The 18,519-nt window shown below is 46.5% G+C and overlaps 5 protein-coding genes across 5 annotated transcripts; 2 read left to right on the forward strand and 3 right to left on the reverse strand.

The window, feature by feature from the left end:
- The first annotated feature begins 287 nt into the window (after positions 1 to 287).
- BYT42DRAFT_529487 (uncharacterized protein) lies at positions 288 to 9,379 on the forward strand. Its single transcript, XM_051565391.1, has 7 exons — positions 288 to 1,711; positions 1,791 to 2,465; positions 2,541 to 4,767; positions 4,838 to 6,847; positions 6,929 to 7,514; positions 7,598 to 8,792; positions 8,862 to 9,379. The coding sequence occupies exons 1-7, from the start codon at positions 382 to 384 to the stop codon at positions 9,140 to 9,142; spliced, it is 8,304 nt and encodes a 2,767-aa protein (XP_051425141.1). The 5' UTR covers positions 288 to 381; the 3' UTR covers positions 9,143 to 9,379.
- A 10-nt stretch (positions 9,380 to 9,389) lies between these two features.
- Positions 9,390 to 11,615, reverse strand: BYT42DRAFT_261655 (uncharacterized protein). Its single transcript, XM_051562758.1, has 6 exons — positions 11,394 to 11,615; positions 11,214 to 11,326; positions 10,991 to 11,133; positions 10,777 to 10,877; positions 10,417 to 10,700; positions 9,390 to 10,334 (listed from the first exon to the last, which is right to left on the reverse strand). Exons 1-6 carry the CDS (start codon positions 11,461 to 11,463, stop codon positions 9,516 to 9,518), a joined length of 1,530 nt encoding a protein of 509 aa, XP_051425142.1. The 5' UTR covers positions 11,464 to 11,615; the 3' UTR covers positions 9,390 to 9,515.
- A 508-nt stretch (positions 11,616 to 12,123) lies between these two features.
- BYT42DRAFT_562588 (uncharacterized protein) lies at positions 12,124 to 13,164 on the forward strand. Its single transcript, XM_051567486.1, has one exon. The coding sequence runs from the start codon at positions 12,206 to 12,208 to the stop codon at positions 12,809 to 12,811; it is 606 nt and encodes a 201-aa protein (XP_051425143.1). The 5' UTR covers positions 12,124 to 12,205; the 3' UTR covers positions 12,812 to 13,164.
- A 1,951-nt stretch (positions 13,165 to 15,115) lies between these two features.
- Positions 15,116 to 16,284, reverse strand: BYT42DRAFT_492662 (uncharacterized protein; the record flags this gene model as incomplete). The annotated part of the gene is made up of 4 exons (XM_051564166.1): positions 15,116 to 15,604; positions 15,692 to 15,844; positions 15,925 to 16,171; positions 16,232 to 16,284. The coding sequence occupies 4 exons, from the start codon at positions 16,282 to 16,284 to the stop codon at positions 15,116 to 15,118; spliced, it is 942 nt and encodes a 313-aa protein (XP_051425144.1).
- A 391-nt stretch (positions 16,285 to 16,675) lies between these two features.
- On the reverse strand, positions 16,676 to 18,508 carry BYT42DRAFT_612158 (HotDog domain-containing protein; the record flags this gene model as incomplete). The annotated part of the gene is made up of 8 exons (XM_051571591.1): positions 16,676 to 16,860; positions 16,933 to 16,986; positions 17,055 to 17,170; positions 17,245 to 17,876; positions 17,941 to 17,988; positions 18,043 to 18,099; positions 18,153 to 18,236; positions 18,302 to 18,508. 8 exons carry the CDS (start codon positions 18,506 to 18,508, stop codon positions 16,676 to 16,678), a joined length of 1,383 nt encoding a protein of 460 aa, XP_051425145.1.
- Between the last annotated feature and the right edge of the window lie 11 nt (positions 18,509 to 18,519).

Genomic DNA, 18,519 nt, shown 5'->3' on the forward strand with positions numbered 1-18,519 from the left:
GATGCCATGTAGACGGTACAAAAGGGATTTCCACGCTAATTTTTCTTAATGTTGATGAAACCATGGCAAGTTTTTTTCTTAATTTTAGGGGTCCGTCGCCACGTTACATCGAATGCAACTCAAAAAAACTCTTATTCGGCAGTAGCTGCTGGTTTTTTGATTATGGACAAAAAGAAAAAAAGTGAACACCAGATATGCTGTTGTGCACCAATCAAATCGACTGCTTTCTATGACGTCGACTTGCTTTTTTTGGAAGGACTCTTTGTCTGGGTGGAAAAAGATACGAGAGAGAAAAAAAAAGAAGAGCGACTGCCCCGACGCACGAGTCTCCTTGATAATTCCAGTTTCTTCTCGTCCATGACCATTCGGCCTCAATAATATATGAATTACATGGACAGCGATAAGCAAGCCACGTCGTTGAACCCTTGTTCTTCACCAAGTGATACCGACTCAGGCACTTCTCCTTCTTCTTCTTCTTCTTCCACACCATACTTCATGTCCTCCGATCGATCGCAACGGACAGCCTCGGTCGGTCTGACAGAAGTGACCACTTCGGCCGAAATCACCAATCCCCCTTGCTCCACTTCATCTGCCAAACTTCGTAGCGTCCCGATACCCCAACCATTACTACTAAAACGACGCGCCAGTCGATCCTCCATGTCTTCGACCGACGACACCGCCACCGAGTCTCCGCGTTCCACAGCCGCAGCAAAATCGTCCAATGGACATGCTGTCGTGCCTCCGCGTACCCACCATACTCTTGCGTCGCCATCCAGTCCTCACCATGCGGGTGCTACGGTCACTCGTCCTTCGTTCGCCGAGTCTCATTCACCGAGTCGTAATAGCCCGCAACAAGAATCGCCACTTGTCGTCACCATGGAACTAGGAAGTAGCCCAAAAAACGGTCTGGATATTGTCACCGGTGCACGGACACTGCATCAAGACTTGTCATCCCATACGCACGTAGCACCTGTCAACGAGTCACATGGTCATGCTCCTTCAAGTGATGCTTCCTCGCCTCGTTACGCCAGTCCTCCCGCCGGTAGTGGAGGCAAGTATATGGTAAAATCGAAACGAGCGAGCTGGATTGATGCCAGTGCAGGGTCCCCTTCATCTAGCACTGCCGCAAGTCACTCGAGTGATCCGCCAATGACTTTTAGTTCATCACCTACCATGAGTTCGTCCTTGACAAGTTACAGAAAGGTGTCCAATGCCGCCGACAGTCCCAAATCGTCCGATCCACACACGACCAGCGACCCACGATTCCACAACAACCTTGATTCGGATACCTTGCATAAATCCGGCTCTTTATCGCTTCTACGTGAAAAACGGTCATCGTTTCCGAAACAACGAGAAAACTCCCTGGAAAGTGGCGTCCCTTCTTCTTCCTCTTCTACCGAACATTCCGCAGGAGACCTCCATTTACGACGCACGGTTCACACTTCACCTGTCGCAGCCGAAGGAGGTGCATCGGAAGCCGATGAACTGCTCGACATTTCCACCATGGTTAATTATTCCTTGACAGGTCGAAGACGACGAGCAGCTAACCCATCGCCTTCCCTTCACCATGAACGCACCTCTTCCATTTCCTCCAACATCACCGAATCCAGCATGACCAGCGATGATTACAATTCGGCTTCTTCCTCTCCCCGCATTGTCTATTCCCCGCTTTCAGGAAGCCCTCTGCAATACGCCATGCCCAACGATCGTGGTACAGTCTATTCATGTCGCCGCAGAAAGTTCATTCATTGAAACTCACCTTTCCCCTGTCTCTTTCTTTCTTATATTAGCACGAACGAAATCAGCGGCTCATTCAACGTCGTCTCCTCTTACATCGCATGCGGCGATTCATTCCACACCTCACACGCCAAAATTGGGCCCCAACGTTCAACCGAAAACCCGCCGTCGCTCCTCCATGAGCATGCTTCGCACCATTCCAAGTTCGGAACTCGCCAGCATTGTTAGCGGCAACTCGCCTAATCCGGTTATTGATGCTCCTCCGTCGGAGATTTATTCCCATAATACCGTCGACGCCGCCAGCTGGTCTACCAGTTCCGGCAGTCCGAAAATGCCCGTCTATCAATCCGTCTTGCGACGTCAAATGTCGACCAAGCAAAAGATGCAGAAAAAGCTATCCGGAGCCAGTACCACGGATGGTGAAATGAATCCGCGCTCAGAAGCTGACAGAGATGTGATTGAACTTAGTCTGGACAGCGGTATTTCCCGCATCGATGCCGTTGATCCCCAACCCTCAGAAAGCAGCAATACCTCCGGTCACCGTGACGATCTGAACACCCCCGTCTATCCCGCCCTGTTACTTGGCGCCGACCACATGGCTTCCGATACCCATACGTCACTGCATCCACGATGGTATGATGGTCTATCGAACACTTCTGCCCCACCCACCACCCGCAAAACTACGCAAGAGTCTCTTGATTATTTTTCCCATTCGCTACCCACAAAAGGTAAGTCCTGAAACCCATCATAGTTTGAAGAGTGGAGGGGGATGGTAGCTAATAATTAAACGTTGCGTCTTGTAGACGAACATCAAGATGAACTTTATCGTGCCAAAAAGGCGCCATTCCCGACCACCCCGTCATCGTTTTCGCTTCAACAGGTTCACGGCACGGACGAAGAGTATGCGAAAAAGCTATACTTGTCACGATCCGCGAAATTGAAACGATGGTGTCAGCTAAAGATTGAAAACGCCGAGGATCGAAAATCGAAACCATCACCCGTAGATGGTCAGGAACAATCATCGGCATCGACTGAATCTGAAAATAATGTCACGTCGCCACGATCGACCACGCGCATCTACAGATACCCCGGTGAACAGTCGTCCATGCCGACCATTCTCGTGACGATGGATGAAGATGAACACCGTTTACAAAATAATCAGGCCGTGGAAGCTTTGAATGTGGTAAATGAGGTTCCGTGGATCGATTGGTTGGAGGAATATAAAGTCGTAAAAGCCAAAGAAATGCGTCGTCGATCGTTTCAGCAATCGAACTCCTCTTCATCCAAAAGTCAGGATCCTCCCAGTGATGTAGAAACACTGGTCAAAGGGGTTCTTACCACTTGGTGGAATGCCGTCAAATTCAATGCAGAGCATTACACCACCACTTTGGACCGTCGCACCTCCAAATCGTCTTCCTCTGTCACTCGTGTCGCCAATGATTGGATCAATGCCAAACTGCATTCTCAGCGTGATCGTTTCAAGAAATCCGTCATTGATCGCGAGCGGCTCAAGAAACAGAGCGCCAAACGTCACAAGTACAATTTATCCCTCGATCTCGCCGACATTCAGCAGGAACTGTCGCGTAACGCCGGTCACATTTGGGGAAGTGATCAAAAGATGCTTGAAAAGCCCATGTTGCGACGATGGTTCACCAGTCCGGTGGCCGAACTGAACTCCATCCCTCCTTCGTCTTCGGCCGCGTTACCCAACGCGTCGTCGCCACCTTCTTCCAATCACAGCTTGAATACGGGTCCTCCTTCGCAAGCCAGTACCTCGTCCTTTGTGGGACAATCGCCCGTGAAACTATCAGCGACCAGTCGTTTTCCTTTGCATGCCCAGCATCACCGTGTCGGCTATCAGTTTGATAATACGGGCAACCGCATGGGCGCTTACGGTCGTCTCGGACGCATTCTCGGCGGCTATCACGAGGAAGATGACCGATCCCGTGGTCGTATCCAACACACCATCAAATCGCGTTTGCAATATGCAAAAGACGCGTGTGATGTGGAATTGCGAAAAATCATTGACGGTTTGAACGAGTATGTTGAACGAGGGTTGCAATACGTGGAAGATATGCATGAAATTATCGAGCAAGGTGTGCAATCCGTAGGGAGTCAAGATGACGATACGGGCGACGAGTATCGTGAGGAGGACTCGCTAGACCACATCGACAATGAACCTGTCGATGAATCGTACAGCCAGCCGTCCTACAACAACAGCGACCACCCGTTGGACAAGGGGTTGGATGGTCATGTCCCCAGCCGATCGTTACCCGATATTGCTGAACAGGAAGAACCCGTGTTTGAAACGGGACCATCGACAGAGATGGCCAGTTTGCCGAGTATGCCAGTATCTGATCCAAGCTTGGGCATCCACCCAATGGTCGAAGCCATGTCATCCGAGCCACTGACTTCCTCTGAAGACACCGGCATCAACAACATGGTGACACTGATTTCCGAGGATTCTTACCTTCCGACGCCTTTTATTCTAACTCTGCAGGATCTAATTTCGTTGGCGCAAAATATTTTGGATACCCCATTGGACTCGATTTTGGATAGTTCCGGAGCGTGTGCCATGACGGTGTCGGAGATTCAGGCAATTGGCAGTCGATGGGATGCCCACCCTGAATGGCCCTGTCGAGAATGGTATGTGCGCCTTTTACTCAGCATGGCCGCCTTGAATCGCGTTGTGGAATGGTGGGAAGTCGAACGCGGTTTCTGGAACGCCTGCAGCAGTGCTCCGGTGACAGTACCTCCCAGTGACACCGAAGCCACCGATACAGAATCGTTGGGCGGTGTATCGAGAGCTAGTGATGCGGAAATGGCTGCTTATTGCTCTGACGCTTCAAAACGATTACCTCAAGATGTCAAATCTCCTGTGTGCGAGGAGGGCGAGGAATTGCATACATCAGAAGATCAAGGATTGGAAGAAGCCGCTTCACGCAGTCAAAACAGTACCATTATCATTGAATTGACCCTAGGCACCACCGTAGTTCAGTATGTGAGTCCAGTATGGTCGCAAGTCGTTGGGTAAGTTATCTTACAAAAAAAAAACGAGGAGTCTATATTTCCCATTGTATTCATTGATCGTTTCTTTTAGTACCGATCCCCAATCGGTTTTAGGCACCAATATTGCTCATTTGCTGCTGGGAGATGACAAGAACGTGTTTGAGGTAGCGACGGAAGAATTGTTGACGGACGATTCACGTACGGTGGAAATCCGATTTACCATGTCCGTGACAGACGCTGGGTCGATGGAAATGGATGCCAAGGGCATGCTGATGTATAACCGTGTGACGAGCGAGCCCAGTCATACCATGTGGGTGATTAAACCGGTGGCCAATCGTCGATGGAACGTCATGGATCATGCCTTGACAACGAATTCGCTTGTCCATGATGTGACGGTGCGCGGAATCGATGAACAAGACCCCTCGATGATGGGTGATCAAGAAAAGTCGAGTTTGCGTCTGCGGTCACTGTCCTTGCCGGCCATTGAAAAATCCGACTTTGAAATCCACTCCCCTGAAGAGGACGACGAGGCCGCCATGGCAACCCAAGATACTGGCAATGCCGTCACGCCTGCTAGCTTGATGGCGCTACCGCCTGTCCTGTGTCACATTTGTGAACGATGGGTAGTGGCGGCTTTTTTCGAACAGCATTCGGAATTGTGTGTGGAAATCCATCAATGTGAAATGGATGTGAACAACTGCAACGATAATCTGCGTGAAATCAAACACCATGTTCATGAATACTGTGAAACACTAAAAGATGACATTGCACGATTATCAGACAAAAAGACCGCTTCGAATGCCACGGCAACAACGATGACTGACGTGGCCGTCTCGCCTCCAATACATCCTTCCGTTGTCAAGCCAATCGAATCTGTTTCTGATGATGCTTTCCCCGAGGCGGACGAGACCGACCCTGTCGACAACAAATTGGTGGAATTGGAAGCGAATAAAGACATTTTGGAAATCCTCGATACGGCGCTTAGTATTTCCACCCCCGGCAGTACGGCAGATGAGTCGAATGCGACCGATGCACAGTGGGATACAGAAGGGGCGGATGAAGACAATGCGCTAGCCAAATCAGTGCGGTCGTTGCAGTCACCACGGTCCCAGGATAAAATGGTGCAAATCGTGTATTGGCGACCTCCGGTGACAGATGATCCCGACACGTTGGCGTTGATTCGCGATGTGGAAAAGATGACACGTACCAAGGTGGATGCCGTCAACCGTATGCGTGATCGTCTGGAGTACAATGAACGTGCACGACAGGATTTCCAACGGATCATGCAGCAAGAAGTAGGCTGGACAGAATTTGTGCCTTCCACGACCTCGGAAGAAAACCTAGCCAATGTCGTGCCAGAGTTGTCAAAAGAAGAACCAGACAAGCCAACCGAAACCATGCCTGCAGAACCGGTGCCTCCACGCAAAGGCTTACTGGGACGATTGAAATCATGGCGTTCAAAAAGCGCCATGGGCCGGTTTGCACGACGCTACAAAAAGAGTGTGGCCGATGTTTCATCCGATTGCGCGACGCCTATTGTGGAGATGGAAACCATCGACACGCCCATGGCCTCGCCTGGCCTTCGACCACGTTCGTCCAGTCAAATGAAAGAATTGGCCATGCCGTCGGGAACCAATACACCCAACAGTATCGCTATAGGCAAATCGCCCTTGTCACCTTTACATGCGCCCATTCCATCGGGGCGAGCAACTCTGCCTGGTATCAAGGACTTTGACATTATCAAACCTATTAGCAAGGGAGCTTTCGGTTCCGTGTTCCTGGCCAAAAAACGCACCACCGGCGATTACTACGCTATCAAGTTTCTCAAGAAATCGGATATGATTGCCAAGAATCAAGTGACCAATGTCAAGGCGGAGCGAATGATTCTCATGACGCAAACCGATAGTCCTTTTGTAACACGACTCTACTACACCTTTCAGTCCAAAGATTATCTGTATCTCGTGATGGAATACTTGAATGGAGGTGATTGCTCGTCGCTTGTCAAGGTCCTTGGTAGCCTCCCGGAAGATTGGGCACGCAATTATCTTGCCGAAGTGACTCTCGGCCTCGAGTATTTGGAAAGCAAGAATGTGATTCATCGGTGAGATTTTATACTTCATTCAATATTAGGGCCGGATACAACGCCGAATATCGGGTACTGACATGCTTTTACATCGTTTAGGGATCTGAAACCTGATAATTTATTGATTGATCACAATGGTCATTTAAAGTTGACCGATTTTGGATTATCACGGATCGGTTTCTTGGATCGACGAGTCCGCGACGAATTGACTACGGGTGGGTATCCACGCGACCCACCTTTGCCGACGTCGCCCATGCCTTCACCTACGGGTACTTCCCCGCCTTCGGTGGTCCAGGGGAACACTTCCGAACAAGCCGCCAGTCCTGATCAGGGCCCCACGTCGACGTTGTACCGACATTCCTACTTTAGCTTTTTGTTCGACCGAGATCGTCGAGGGTCAGCCACCAGTTCGATTTCGACGGACCACAGTATGTCCGAAGGCATACATGCGACGTTGGAAACGAGCTCATCGACTCCGCGAAGCAGCAGCGCCCTTGCCGGCCACGGTCATCGTAGCAGTGGACACCCGGAGATCAGCCCTTTTGGTTTATCGACCTCTGGATTCATGCACAGTGAACGGTTCTCCAAAGAACAGAATGACTCGGCTTGCCGTGCCGTCGGTACCCCGGATTACCTTGCTCCAGAAAGCATTCTAGGCACCGGCGATGACTCGATGGTGGATTGGGTATGATTGAGGAATAATAAGGATTGAATGAGAGAGAGGTTGGAAATAGTGATTATCCTTGCTAACGTTTGTTGATGGGGTAGTGGGCGCTGGGTGTTATTTGTTACGAGTTTTTGTACGGCTATCCCCCCTTTCATGCAGAAACTCCCGACAAGGTGTTTGAGAATATTTTATCTCGTCGAATCGACTGGCATGAAGATGAAGTGGAGGTGTCATGTGAAGCGCGTGATTTCATGGAACGGTTAATGACGCTGGACCCCGAGAAACGACTTGGTTTCAACGGAGCGCAAGAAGTCAAGAACCATCCATTTTTCAGGGAAATTCAATGGGATACGCTGCTAAGTGATGCTCCTTCGTTTGTTCCACAACCGGTCGATATGGAGGATACCGATTACTTCGATGCGAGAGGAGCGACGATGATGCCGCCTGTCGCAGACGAGTCGAATTTGGACGAAGTAGCCAAAGCTCAGGTGGAAAGAGCCAAAGCGATTATCCAAGAACAAAATCCTGAAACTGTCAAGGCGATGGAACCGATCCTGGATCGGTCCAAAGAAGCCGACACCAAAACAGAGGATACGAGTGAAGCTGATTTTGGCACGTTTACATATAAAAACTTACCCGTGTTGGAGAAGGCCAATGAGGACATGATTCGAAAAATACGCCACGACAGTATCTCAGCGGTGAGTGCTGGTCATGAACTTACGCCGCCGACGAAAACGTCCCCTGCCAATCTGCGGAACAAACGCAATTCTGTGCTGGATTCCGCGAGCTCGACTCCTTCCGGCAGTCTCTCTCCGGGTTTGAATTTCATGACGCCATTAATGATGTCGCCTTCCACTTCCACACGCACCAAAATGTCCAACAGCACACGTCCGTCCCTGGATGGACCGCAACGAACAACACCACCGAAACTCTCTGACAAAATGATCCAGCGAGAACCGCTCACACGTTCACGATCGTCTTCACTTCCCGGTAACCCTCTTGACCTTCATCAAGCCACCGCCGCGACGCAAGCGAAATCACCACTAGAGCCAGATACCAAGCTATCGCAAGATGCGACCGGCACCGGTTCTGGCGATGGTAGTTCGGTTTCGAAAGCGAGATCATTGGATTGTTTGGTAGTCGATGATAATCCTATCAGTTGCAAGATTCTTGAAACGATTTTACAAATGCTCCACCATCGGTGCATTATTCTTCGTAACGGTGCTCAAGCGATCCGGTCTGCCATGAGTGATGTGAAATTCGACATCATTTTTATGGATATCCGTATGCCAATCAGTAAGTTGATCAAATGGGATTTTGTGATACCCGGACCGATTTCATTCTAACCAGGTTTATTTATTTTAGTTGATGGTGAAACAGCGGCACGTATGATCAAATCCACCAACAATGTGAATCGAACGACGCCCATCATTGCTGTTACGGCATATGAGCGCACGGTTCAGTTGGCGGGAGCATTTGATGATATTCTCGGCAAACCTGTAACGAAGGATGTGATTCAGCATTGTCTCGCTCGCTTTTGCGACTGCAAAGAAGAACCCAGTCATTTTTGTCCTGTAATAAGCACATCCTCGTCTCGCAAATCCATCCCATCCAACAACAACAACAACAACATGCTCTCCACCTAGACCTAGCAACATTGCATCTTCTTTATATTTTTCCATTTCTTTTTGTAGCTCCTTTTATATGCATTATCCCTTCCATTCACATATTCAATTCCATCCAAGCATTCCATGAAGCAAGAGAAGAAAGAACTCCAAAATCCAACTCAAAGAGTCGTATGATTCCTGTAAACCTCTCATCCGCATCATTTGTCGCAAAAAGCTCCATTGACAAATAAAATCAAGATGGTTCTTTCTCCAAACAACTAGCATGCATAGAACGTGTTTGGATATGTATTAAAAAAATACCATGATGGATCCAGTTATAATCATTTTAGACTTAGATGAAGACCAGCAACAATTATTAAGGTTTGATTTGTGAAAGGGTATGCCAAAAATATTAGAGTCTTCTATCAGGGGATTGCCAAAGCCAATCACGGACCATGCGATCCCGGCTCCCGCCCGCAGGAGATGGTAATGAAGGATCGATGGTGGTGATGGCGTGCTGCCCTGCTGCGGCTGGATCAGTGGTATGATTCATTGGATTGGCAGCGTGGCTTTGAGAATCATTGCGGCGGAACGGTGGCGTATTGGGAACGGGAGGCAACGGCGACCGTCGTTCGTCAAACGTATGTAAAGACTGGATGGTGTGCATAGGAATTTCTACGGCGTCATGTTCTTGCGGACGAAGGGTGGTAGAGTGAGGAGAGGAAGGACGTCGTTCGCTCGGATAGTGTATGGTGGGATCGATCATGGAGAAAGTGATGGGTTCGCTTGTATATGGATCTTCGATGGAGACGTTGCGTTCGGCGGGCTTGGCCTGGAATGAGGTGGAGGAAGAGGGAGGAGAGAAAGGTCGGCCGGCACTGGAATCGGTCAAAGGCGAAGTATCTGTGTAGAGCGACTGAGGATAATCGACGGCCACAGGAGACATGGGACGCATGAAGCCCGCAGGAGTCGCCGTGTCCACCACGGTCTTGGGATACAGTGTTTCGCCTGGTCCACTCGTCATTGTCGGTTGTTTTCTTTGGTGCATGTCATTGCTAGCAATAAAGTTGGTGATACGCCCGCTGTAACGTTGTTGTTGTTGATGAGGATGATGAACTTCTCCGAGCATTTCCGACCCTTTCGACGGTTGGATCGATTGGCTTTCCGAATCGCTTCGCGTACTGATGGCCACATTGGTAGCGTACTGTCGTCGTGGATGGAAAATACAAATCTGAAACACACACACAGTTAATCCATCATGTCCCTGCATCCTATATTAGGTGGTGGTGGTGGTGGTGTTCAGCGCTACTTACGAACAAGAGCCAGAGGAAAACAACACACATGTTGGCGTTGGCGATCAAGACATCTGAAGCAAACTTGTTCTGACTGATGACCTTGGCTGGCGTTAAGCCGTCGACGCACATGATAACGAACGAAGCGCCGTAACTAATCAGCGTAAATACGAGCATCACATTCATGTCTCTGAAATACGATAGTTTGTTGATGATGGCTGCGTTCTTGTTGCCACGACGGGTCATGGCAATGATCCGGCGAAATCTCAGATGCGACCGTACACCCAGCAAAGCGGTGATTAAAACTGATAATAAAGGACCAAAAAAAAAAAGCTTCGGTTACACCACGTCGCCCGATATGGCGATTTATTGAGAGCGTACCTTCGATACCGTAAGCCAATTGGGGCACAATTTCTCGATTCAATTCGTCGTTTCGATACACCCATTGCAAAATTGGAAACATGGCCATACTGCCCATAGCCCTAAAAGACGAAAACTTTTAGTCATGCATAACAAAACTTTTGGCCGCCCTAAATGCATCACCAATCGAAATGGCGTCTCTTCTTTTTTTGCTATTCTTATCTGATTAGCTTACCAAAAAATATAGAATTTGAACTCAAACGAACCCATGAAACTCTTGCGAGCCACACTGTTCGAGAGATAATTCCAGAAACACTGCATCAAGAAGAAGACGCCAGTGTGAAAAGAAAAGGTCACGCATTCAACATAGTCGATCGCCTGTGGGAATTCCAAATGAGTGTCACAGATTCCCAATCATTTGTATCACCGTTCAAAAAAAAAAAAAAAAAAAAACGTACCTGGATAGGTTGTTGATGTTCGCGCGCCCAAAAGTCAAAAGGTTTTTGAATAATGCGACCATCGGGCAATGCCATGAACCCCTCTTTGTACTTGATGGAAGTCGATATTGCATCTAACGTTATGGTGACAGAATATTAGACATCACAGTGATTGTCCATCTAGAATCGCTGCCGTCTTACCCCATGTTGTCTGTGTTATCATCATTAGAAACATGATGATGGTAATGATACTTTTTAGCTCGCCCGCCATGATTTTGGATGGTCGAAGGCATTGGAATCGATCGTTATGCCAAATATTATAGAGCAAATAGATGGTTATATAGAATGCAATGGTGCATCTCTCTAATTGGAAATGACATGTTTATATTTGTGTTTTTCGAGACCATGCCATGGCAATGGAATAAACAATACCTAAATAAGAAAAATCGCTATGGAGATGCCATCATGAATTAGTCTCCATGCCCTTTGGAAAATCATGACAACAAAGGCGTCTTACCTCAGATGGGTCATTGGCCTAAAGCAAACGAGAGTAACAAAAATGCAATTAGGTAAATGAACAAGAAGAACAAGAGGAAGAAGAAGAAAGAAGCAAAACGAGATAAAAAGAAGGTACGGTGTTGCAATTAGTAGCGAACCGAGAAAAGAATAAGGTTAAAAAGTGTATTAGGGTGATGTGGTGTGACGGATCTGAGCGTCCTGGTTGTCGTTGGTTTGTTCCTGCGTTTGGAATCTAAGCCATTGGTGCGACATGGAAAAAGAGGGCCAAGCTCCAGTTGTATGGGCTCAACCTATCAACGAGATGACCTGCTTCTTTTGGCAAATGGGATGGAAATGGAGTTTGAATTGGTTCGATGGGAGGAACCTCAATTGTTCCCTTTGGTTAGGACCAAGATGACGCTTTTAATTCTCCATTCACTCTTTTTTTATTTTCGTTTTCTTTGGTTCATTTTTTTTTCCCTCTCTTTCAATTTTTTTTTTGTTTGCTAGTTCACATGCAGTTTCGATTTTTACTTTCATTCTTTTCTGTGGCGATCCTTTCCGTAGTGGCCGCCAGTGACGCGGTTGAAGAGTTGCACTTTTTGTTCAAACGAGATAAAAAGCTTCCATTCAATGAATTGCCCAACACCAACTGTGGAGCGGTATCGTCATGTAGCAACATTCAAGGCTCGTTCAGTTGCCGTTGTAACGACGTCTTGACCGTGTGTCAAAACGACAAGCAGTTTTGCTGGGGTTCAAAAACGCTTCAATCCAACGAATGTCCTTCCATCCCTGCACCTTGCAGCAACCAATTCAACGGCACCGCTTCTTGTCTTTGCAACTCGGAACATGTTCTCTGCGTCGATAGCTACAACAATTATTGTTTCGGTAACGTAGCCGGTACGGGACCGCAAGCGTCTGTCTCGGTGGGTCCCATCCCCGTCAGTGGTTCTCCTTCTTCGCCTTCCTCTTCCCCATCTCCTTCCACCTCGGCTAATCAACCCAACAACGACAATAATAATCAGCAGCAACAACAAGACAAATCAAACGCTGCGGGTCATTTGATGCCGACCATGCACTTGGGCGTTTTATCCGTATTCTTGTACGTGCTGCTTCATTAAAAAAAACAGAAAGGTCGATAACCGCTTTCATCCATACTTTTTCTACGCTTTTTTATTCTATTGTTCAAAGCTCGATCCTTCTTGATGCTTTGTACAAGTGGGCGATGGAGAAAAATCCCGGATAAAATCGCCTTTTTTTCATTTTCATTCTTCCCTATTTTCCATTTCAATGATCTCATGTTAATTAAACTGCTTCATTTTCCGATTTCGAGAAAATTTCTCCATCTCCCATATCATCAACCATTCAAAAGCATCCCTACGGCCCAAGAGGTTGCTTTCGAGAATACATCTATGCTGGGCGTATTTGCGTGCGTCCTTTTTTTAGAGTTTTCGTTACGTTTCATTGTCGAGAAACGTGGATTCGATCCATCAAATTATTTGGGGATCCAGCCTTCTATTTAACAAATATTGGCTATTTCTATTGCTTCATGTCTGAGTGCCAATTAAGCAGATGGTCAACGACTCATTGTTGCCTAGACTGTAAAATAGCCATAGAATCAACGTCACCTTTACTTCTCTTTGCTCTTCCTTTTTTTTTGCTGCATAGATGCATATGCTTCTCCTTACTTGATGTGATGGACGCTCTTTGTCTGTCGGCGAAAAGGATTTATCAACCTTACAAGGGATAAGCTACGAGGGCCATCCAGGGGCAAGAAAAAAAGCTTGGTTCATTCTGTAAAGCATGTGCTAAAAATAGCTCAGCTGATTCTCATTCAATTAAACTTTCTGGCGATCCATAAAAGAAAATGAATGTATAATTACTAGAAAAGTTTTTGCATCTGATTAGTGGTTTCGAGTGAATTGATGGAATGTATGTTTTTCAGTGTATGCCCTGAGGAATGGCGATATGGCGAGGAATCACTTCTTTTCGTAAAGATATTCTCGTTTGAGCATAAAAAATTTTAGGTCCATGTTTAAATCAAGTGGCTATTGCCTATTTCGGTCGTGCCTGAACCGAAAAATAAAAAAAAAATACATTCGAATATATTCGACTTGATCATCAATCTATGAAATACCTATGTGCATAGGTTGCCAGTTATCCAAAGAAATAGCAACATGGAAATTTTGGCTATTTTGTTCAGTGATAATACTTTTCCTGGCCTTTTAAAATACTAATGCTTCAGAGTGAAAATATCAACCTATACGATCACTTGGGTTGGTTGGTTGGTTGGTTTTTTTTTTTTTTTTTTTTTTTTTTTGATGCGCGAATAACCTCTTGGAGTCTATTACCAAGTTAAAGTCTGCTTGGTCCGGCAGTGCTCTTTATCGGTACATTTAAAAATCGAGCGACACCTTTCGACACAAACTGCAAAATGAAAGATTATGCGTGGAAGGGCTGTCCCCATAATATGTCGGCAGTTGTGCTGCTTAAGATTCACTAGAAATATTATACTAAATCTGTCAAAAAAGCAGGTTTCTTTGTAGATCTCATCGTCTTTACCCTAATATTAGGTCATATAAATTTCCCATGCATTTACATATACAAGTGAAAAAGGAGTTTTTCAGCGTCAACAATATCGCAACTTCAAGGTGCAACTCTCATTCACTATTTTCGCTGCGTGCTGGGCATTCCTATCGCCAAACGAGTTGCAGTAACAAGGAAAATGGCCATGGCCGAGCCTAGCAGATATTGATAATAGTGACATGCTGTCTTTAACGTTAACAAAATAAATTATTAGGCACTGCTTGGATCTCCAACAAGCTGAAATTCGTAAATACAAGACCACCACCTATATACGTTTTTGTGTGGTTATAAACGTTTGTCTCTGAAATGTTCGCGTTTGAACAATGACAAGCTTGTAGTCAAAGTAAAATAACTTGGGTCTTGTCGGCTATCCTGATCTTTCTTCTTTAGCCTGTTGTAATCAGTAATAAAAGCAGTTCAATTTTCCTGGTCAAGCGGTGACTGTATTGATAAAAAAAATGGCTTCGCGGCAATTACGGTAACTGGAACTGACATTGTTTTGTCTCAAAGGACCTCTTGATGTTATGAGAAGGTCAACAACAAAAAAAGGATTTCATTATAATTTGAAAGGCCTCACAAAATAGATATGCATATCGTGGGGTTGTAGCTGTACCTCTCTATATATCATGCCATTCAGATATCGTTAAGCAGTAATTGTAAAATCATAAATCACGAAACAACTGTGAAATTCACTTTTAAGAGTCCAAATCCCGGTGTTTTGGGGCTGCTGTTGATAATGAAAGAGTTTTATTGTGTATTTTTGAGCGGTTTCAATTGGAGTATGGACGGAAATATGGGATGATAAAAAAAAAAAAAGGATGACAGATTAAAAAAATGGTTTACTCTTGTTTCTTTTCGAGGACGTTGTTTTGGTAATCATGGAGACGGAGCAAGTTGCGTTCCAACATGGCGACGGTGACTTTGCCGACTGAAGGGACAAAAATGGAAGAGTGGCATTTGACGTCATCTTCAAAGTTGGCAAACGAAGAAAAGTTGATGGCGACGACACCATCCTTCAACAGAGACGAGGGCAATTTGTAGTTGGGGGTAGGCACACCGGTAATGACGACATCGGACTTGGGGACCACGTCTTCCAACTTGTCATCGATATCCTCGACCTTGTGAGCGGCCAACTTGATACCGTTACCACGTGTGAACAGTTGAATACCGTTCACATCCACCGAGTACACCTTGGCACCGTCATTGGCCAACATGGCAGCCAGAGGACGACCCACAATTTCACTACGGTTCACCACCGTAATGGTTCTTCCATAAAGACGGTTGCCGTAAGGAAGCACTGAATTGTATACACCAATGTACTCCAAGATCTACAGTATCAAATTCACCCCCACCAAACAACACAGTCAGCCAACTTTTTTTTTTTCACAGCGCAATCTCTTTTCTTCTTTCTTTACCTTTACAATAGCCAAGGGAGTACAGGGAATAATACATTTCATGGTTTCGGATTCATCGAGGTAGCGGATATTGTGGTACACGTTGTAGACAAACTTGTGGCACAGACCTTCCACATCCTTCATGGCGCTCACACAGCTTTGCAGGTATAAATCCTAAAATGGATACGTATAATCCTTATTATGATCGGTTCCACCCGAAATTCCATTTCTTTTTTCATTTCTGGAGAACATACCTGCTTACCACCGAATACGGGGTAATAGACCATGATACCATTGACGGATTTGTCTTGGTTCGCTTCAGTGATCTTTTCTTCCAAATCCTGCTTATCGACCTTGCGAAGTTCGAATTCCACTCCGGTTTCCGCACACGTCTTGGATGTCCATTCAGCATACTTCATAGCGGCGGGATCTTCATTGGCAAGGAAGCCGACCAGCTTGGGTCGAATATTGCGCTCTTTGATATCGGCCTTGATTTGATCTCTATACTTACGTGTCAGGATATCTCGGTGGCAATACCTTCATCCCAAAACCAGCGCTTACCTGAAGGAGGCAGAAACCTTGGAAGCGAGAACGGTTTTGCAGGAAACACCCATGGCTGATATCGGGAAGAAAAAGGGAACGGTTTTTTTGGTATAATGTATTAGAAAACAAGGCTTGCCAAGGCAAAAGTGTCGGTGGATTTTAAAGAATAGGCTGAACCCCGAGGAGAAAAGCAGTCCACTGATGACTGACTGCATCAAAGCCGCCAATCTCCGCTCTACTCCGAGGCGGAGGGTGTGGGAAACCCGAAGCCCAACGAACCGTCGTTGCAGAAAGTGGCAGCATTTAAGGAAAACAAGGATGTTGGGGGCAATATACGACAGCATGCCGAATTTAAACACGGTAATGATCTCATCTTTTTTTCGCTTCCCCAATCCCAACATTTGAAGTTAAATAAGGGCATTGTTTATTTGAATTTCCCTGGTCGGAGAAGCCAGCCGTCGTCTATGGTGACAAGGGTGTTTGCAAGGTGTGTGGCGTTGTGGCGCTAACGAGATTGATCAATTCTTGTCTTTGCGTCAACCGTTTCTTTCGGCGGTCATCGCTCCCTTCCAACAACTCCACTTCCGCTTCCGTATGCGGAATAGCATGTGGAAGCAATACAGGCACATTCTTTTCATCCATGGCCGCTGTACACCAGCCAAAAAGAATCATCCATCAGCACTGGCACTTGTCTTTGAACATTAAGAAAAAACACCTACTTATCGTAAAGAACCCGTCATTGGTAAAGTTGACTTGCCCCGTTTGCAAGTTTTCTATTGATCATTTTTTCATTAGCAGTCCACATCATATACATCACCAATCGAGAGACAATATATATTACCGGCTTCCACACTGACATACACTTCCATGGATGATTTAAAGGTCCTGGACACAATGGATCGCACGGTCACCACATCCCCCACTCGGGTCGGAGTTATAAAGTTCAGTGAATCGATGCTGTAAAAGAACAAAAATAATTCAGTTTGGGCCCTGGCAATAAGAGGATCTTCTCCTTTTTGACATTGTCTTACCTTGCCGTAAGGAGATATGCCTTGGTCAATCGATGAGCACTTGTTAACGCGCACAATTCCATCCATGCCATGATTTGACCACCAAATGTGATACTCAGTGTGTTGGCATGTTGAGGCATAACCAGCTCCACCACTTCGGCAAAGGTGGTGGCCATGGCTTTTTCAGACATGGGCATCATTCGTGGATCCGTGGAATAGCGGCGTTGTGGCAATCTATCTCGTGGCGATTGGCTGGGAGAATCGTCAGCATTGTTACTGTTGATATTGTTGGATGCGCCCTCCGGTTCCACCGCGTACAGGGCTGGATGAGGAATAATGGGGGCATTCTTTCCAGTATCGTGCCGAAGGCCTTGAGACCACGCTTGGAACAATTGGCGAATATTTTTGAGATCCTGGGCTTTTCTAGCAAACCGGGCTTGTCTTCGACTCTCGGCCATGTCATACCGTTTGATTTCCTCTTGTGAATACGGAATAACCTCAGGCACGCGAATCGGTTGATATTCAATGAGTTTACGTCCAAGATACGTTTTCGGCGACGGTCTCGGAGACAGGGCCACAAACGTTAGATACGCGTGAGCAACAAATACCCGTTCCGCGGTCAACGGGGACTCCGCTTCCACTTTGACACCGACCTATCGTCAAGCCGTTCAGTATCAAGTATCAAGTAAATGCGCCGTGTCCTTTTTTTTTTTTTACCTCCATGGATGTTTTCCAGGATTTATTGACGGACGCTTGAATCGTAAGCTTTAATACAAGGTGAATATCAGGCTTTGTTTGGTTTTTTCTTTATCTGCTTACAATATCTCCCACTTTAACGGGATGCAGAAAGGCAACATCATCCACTGATCGCGTCACCTAGAATTTCCCTTTTTAGTAATGTATCAAAAAGGTTTACGAACGATGATTACCGATGGCACCGAAGCATGGCGCTTGGCAGCGATACCGGCTGCGACGTCAATCCATCCGAGGACAGTGCCAGCGTAAGCGAGTCCCTAAGAATGTTGATTATCAGTTGTGTCCTATTCTCCATTGTCAACCACATAAAGCGAATATATACTTTGGTGTTGGCATGCGCTGGCGTGATAATCTCCGTCATGGTAACTCGACTTTCGTAAGTAGGTCTTGCGTCGACGCGAACATTGCCTGCATTGGTGTAAGGATCGGGAAGCCAGCGGGTAATGATAGGCTGGGTTATAAAGAGAAAGGTCTTGAGCCACAACGACCGGATATATTCAAAGGCAGAGTAAGCACTCCACAGCGGCATGATTGGGTAAT

This window comes from Radiomyces spectabilis, assembly GCF_025331425.1.
Source record: "Radiomyces spectabilis strain NRRL 2753 chromosome Unknown BYT42scaffold_4, whole genome shotgun sequence".
In the NCBI taxonomy this organism is placed as follows: domain Eukaryota; kingdom Fungi; phylum Mucoromycota; class Mucoromycetes; order Mucorales; family Radiomycetaceae; genus Radiomyces; species Radiomyces spectabilis.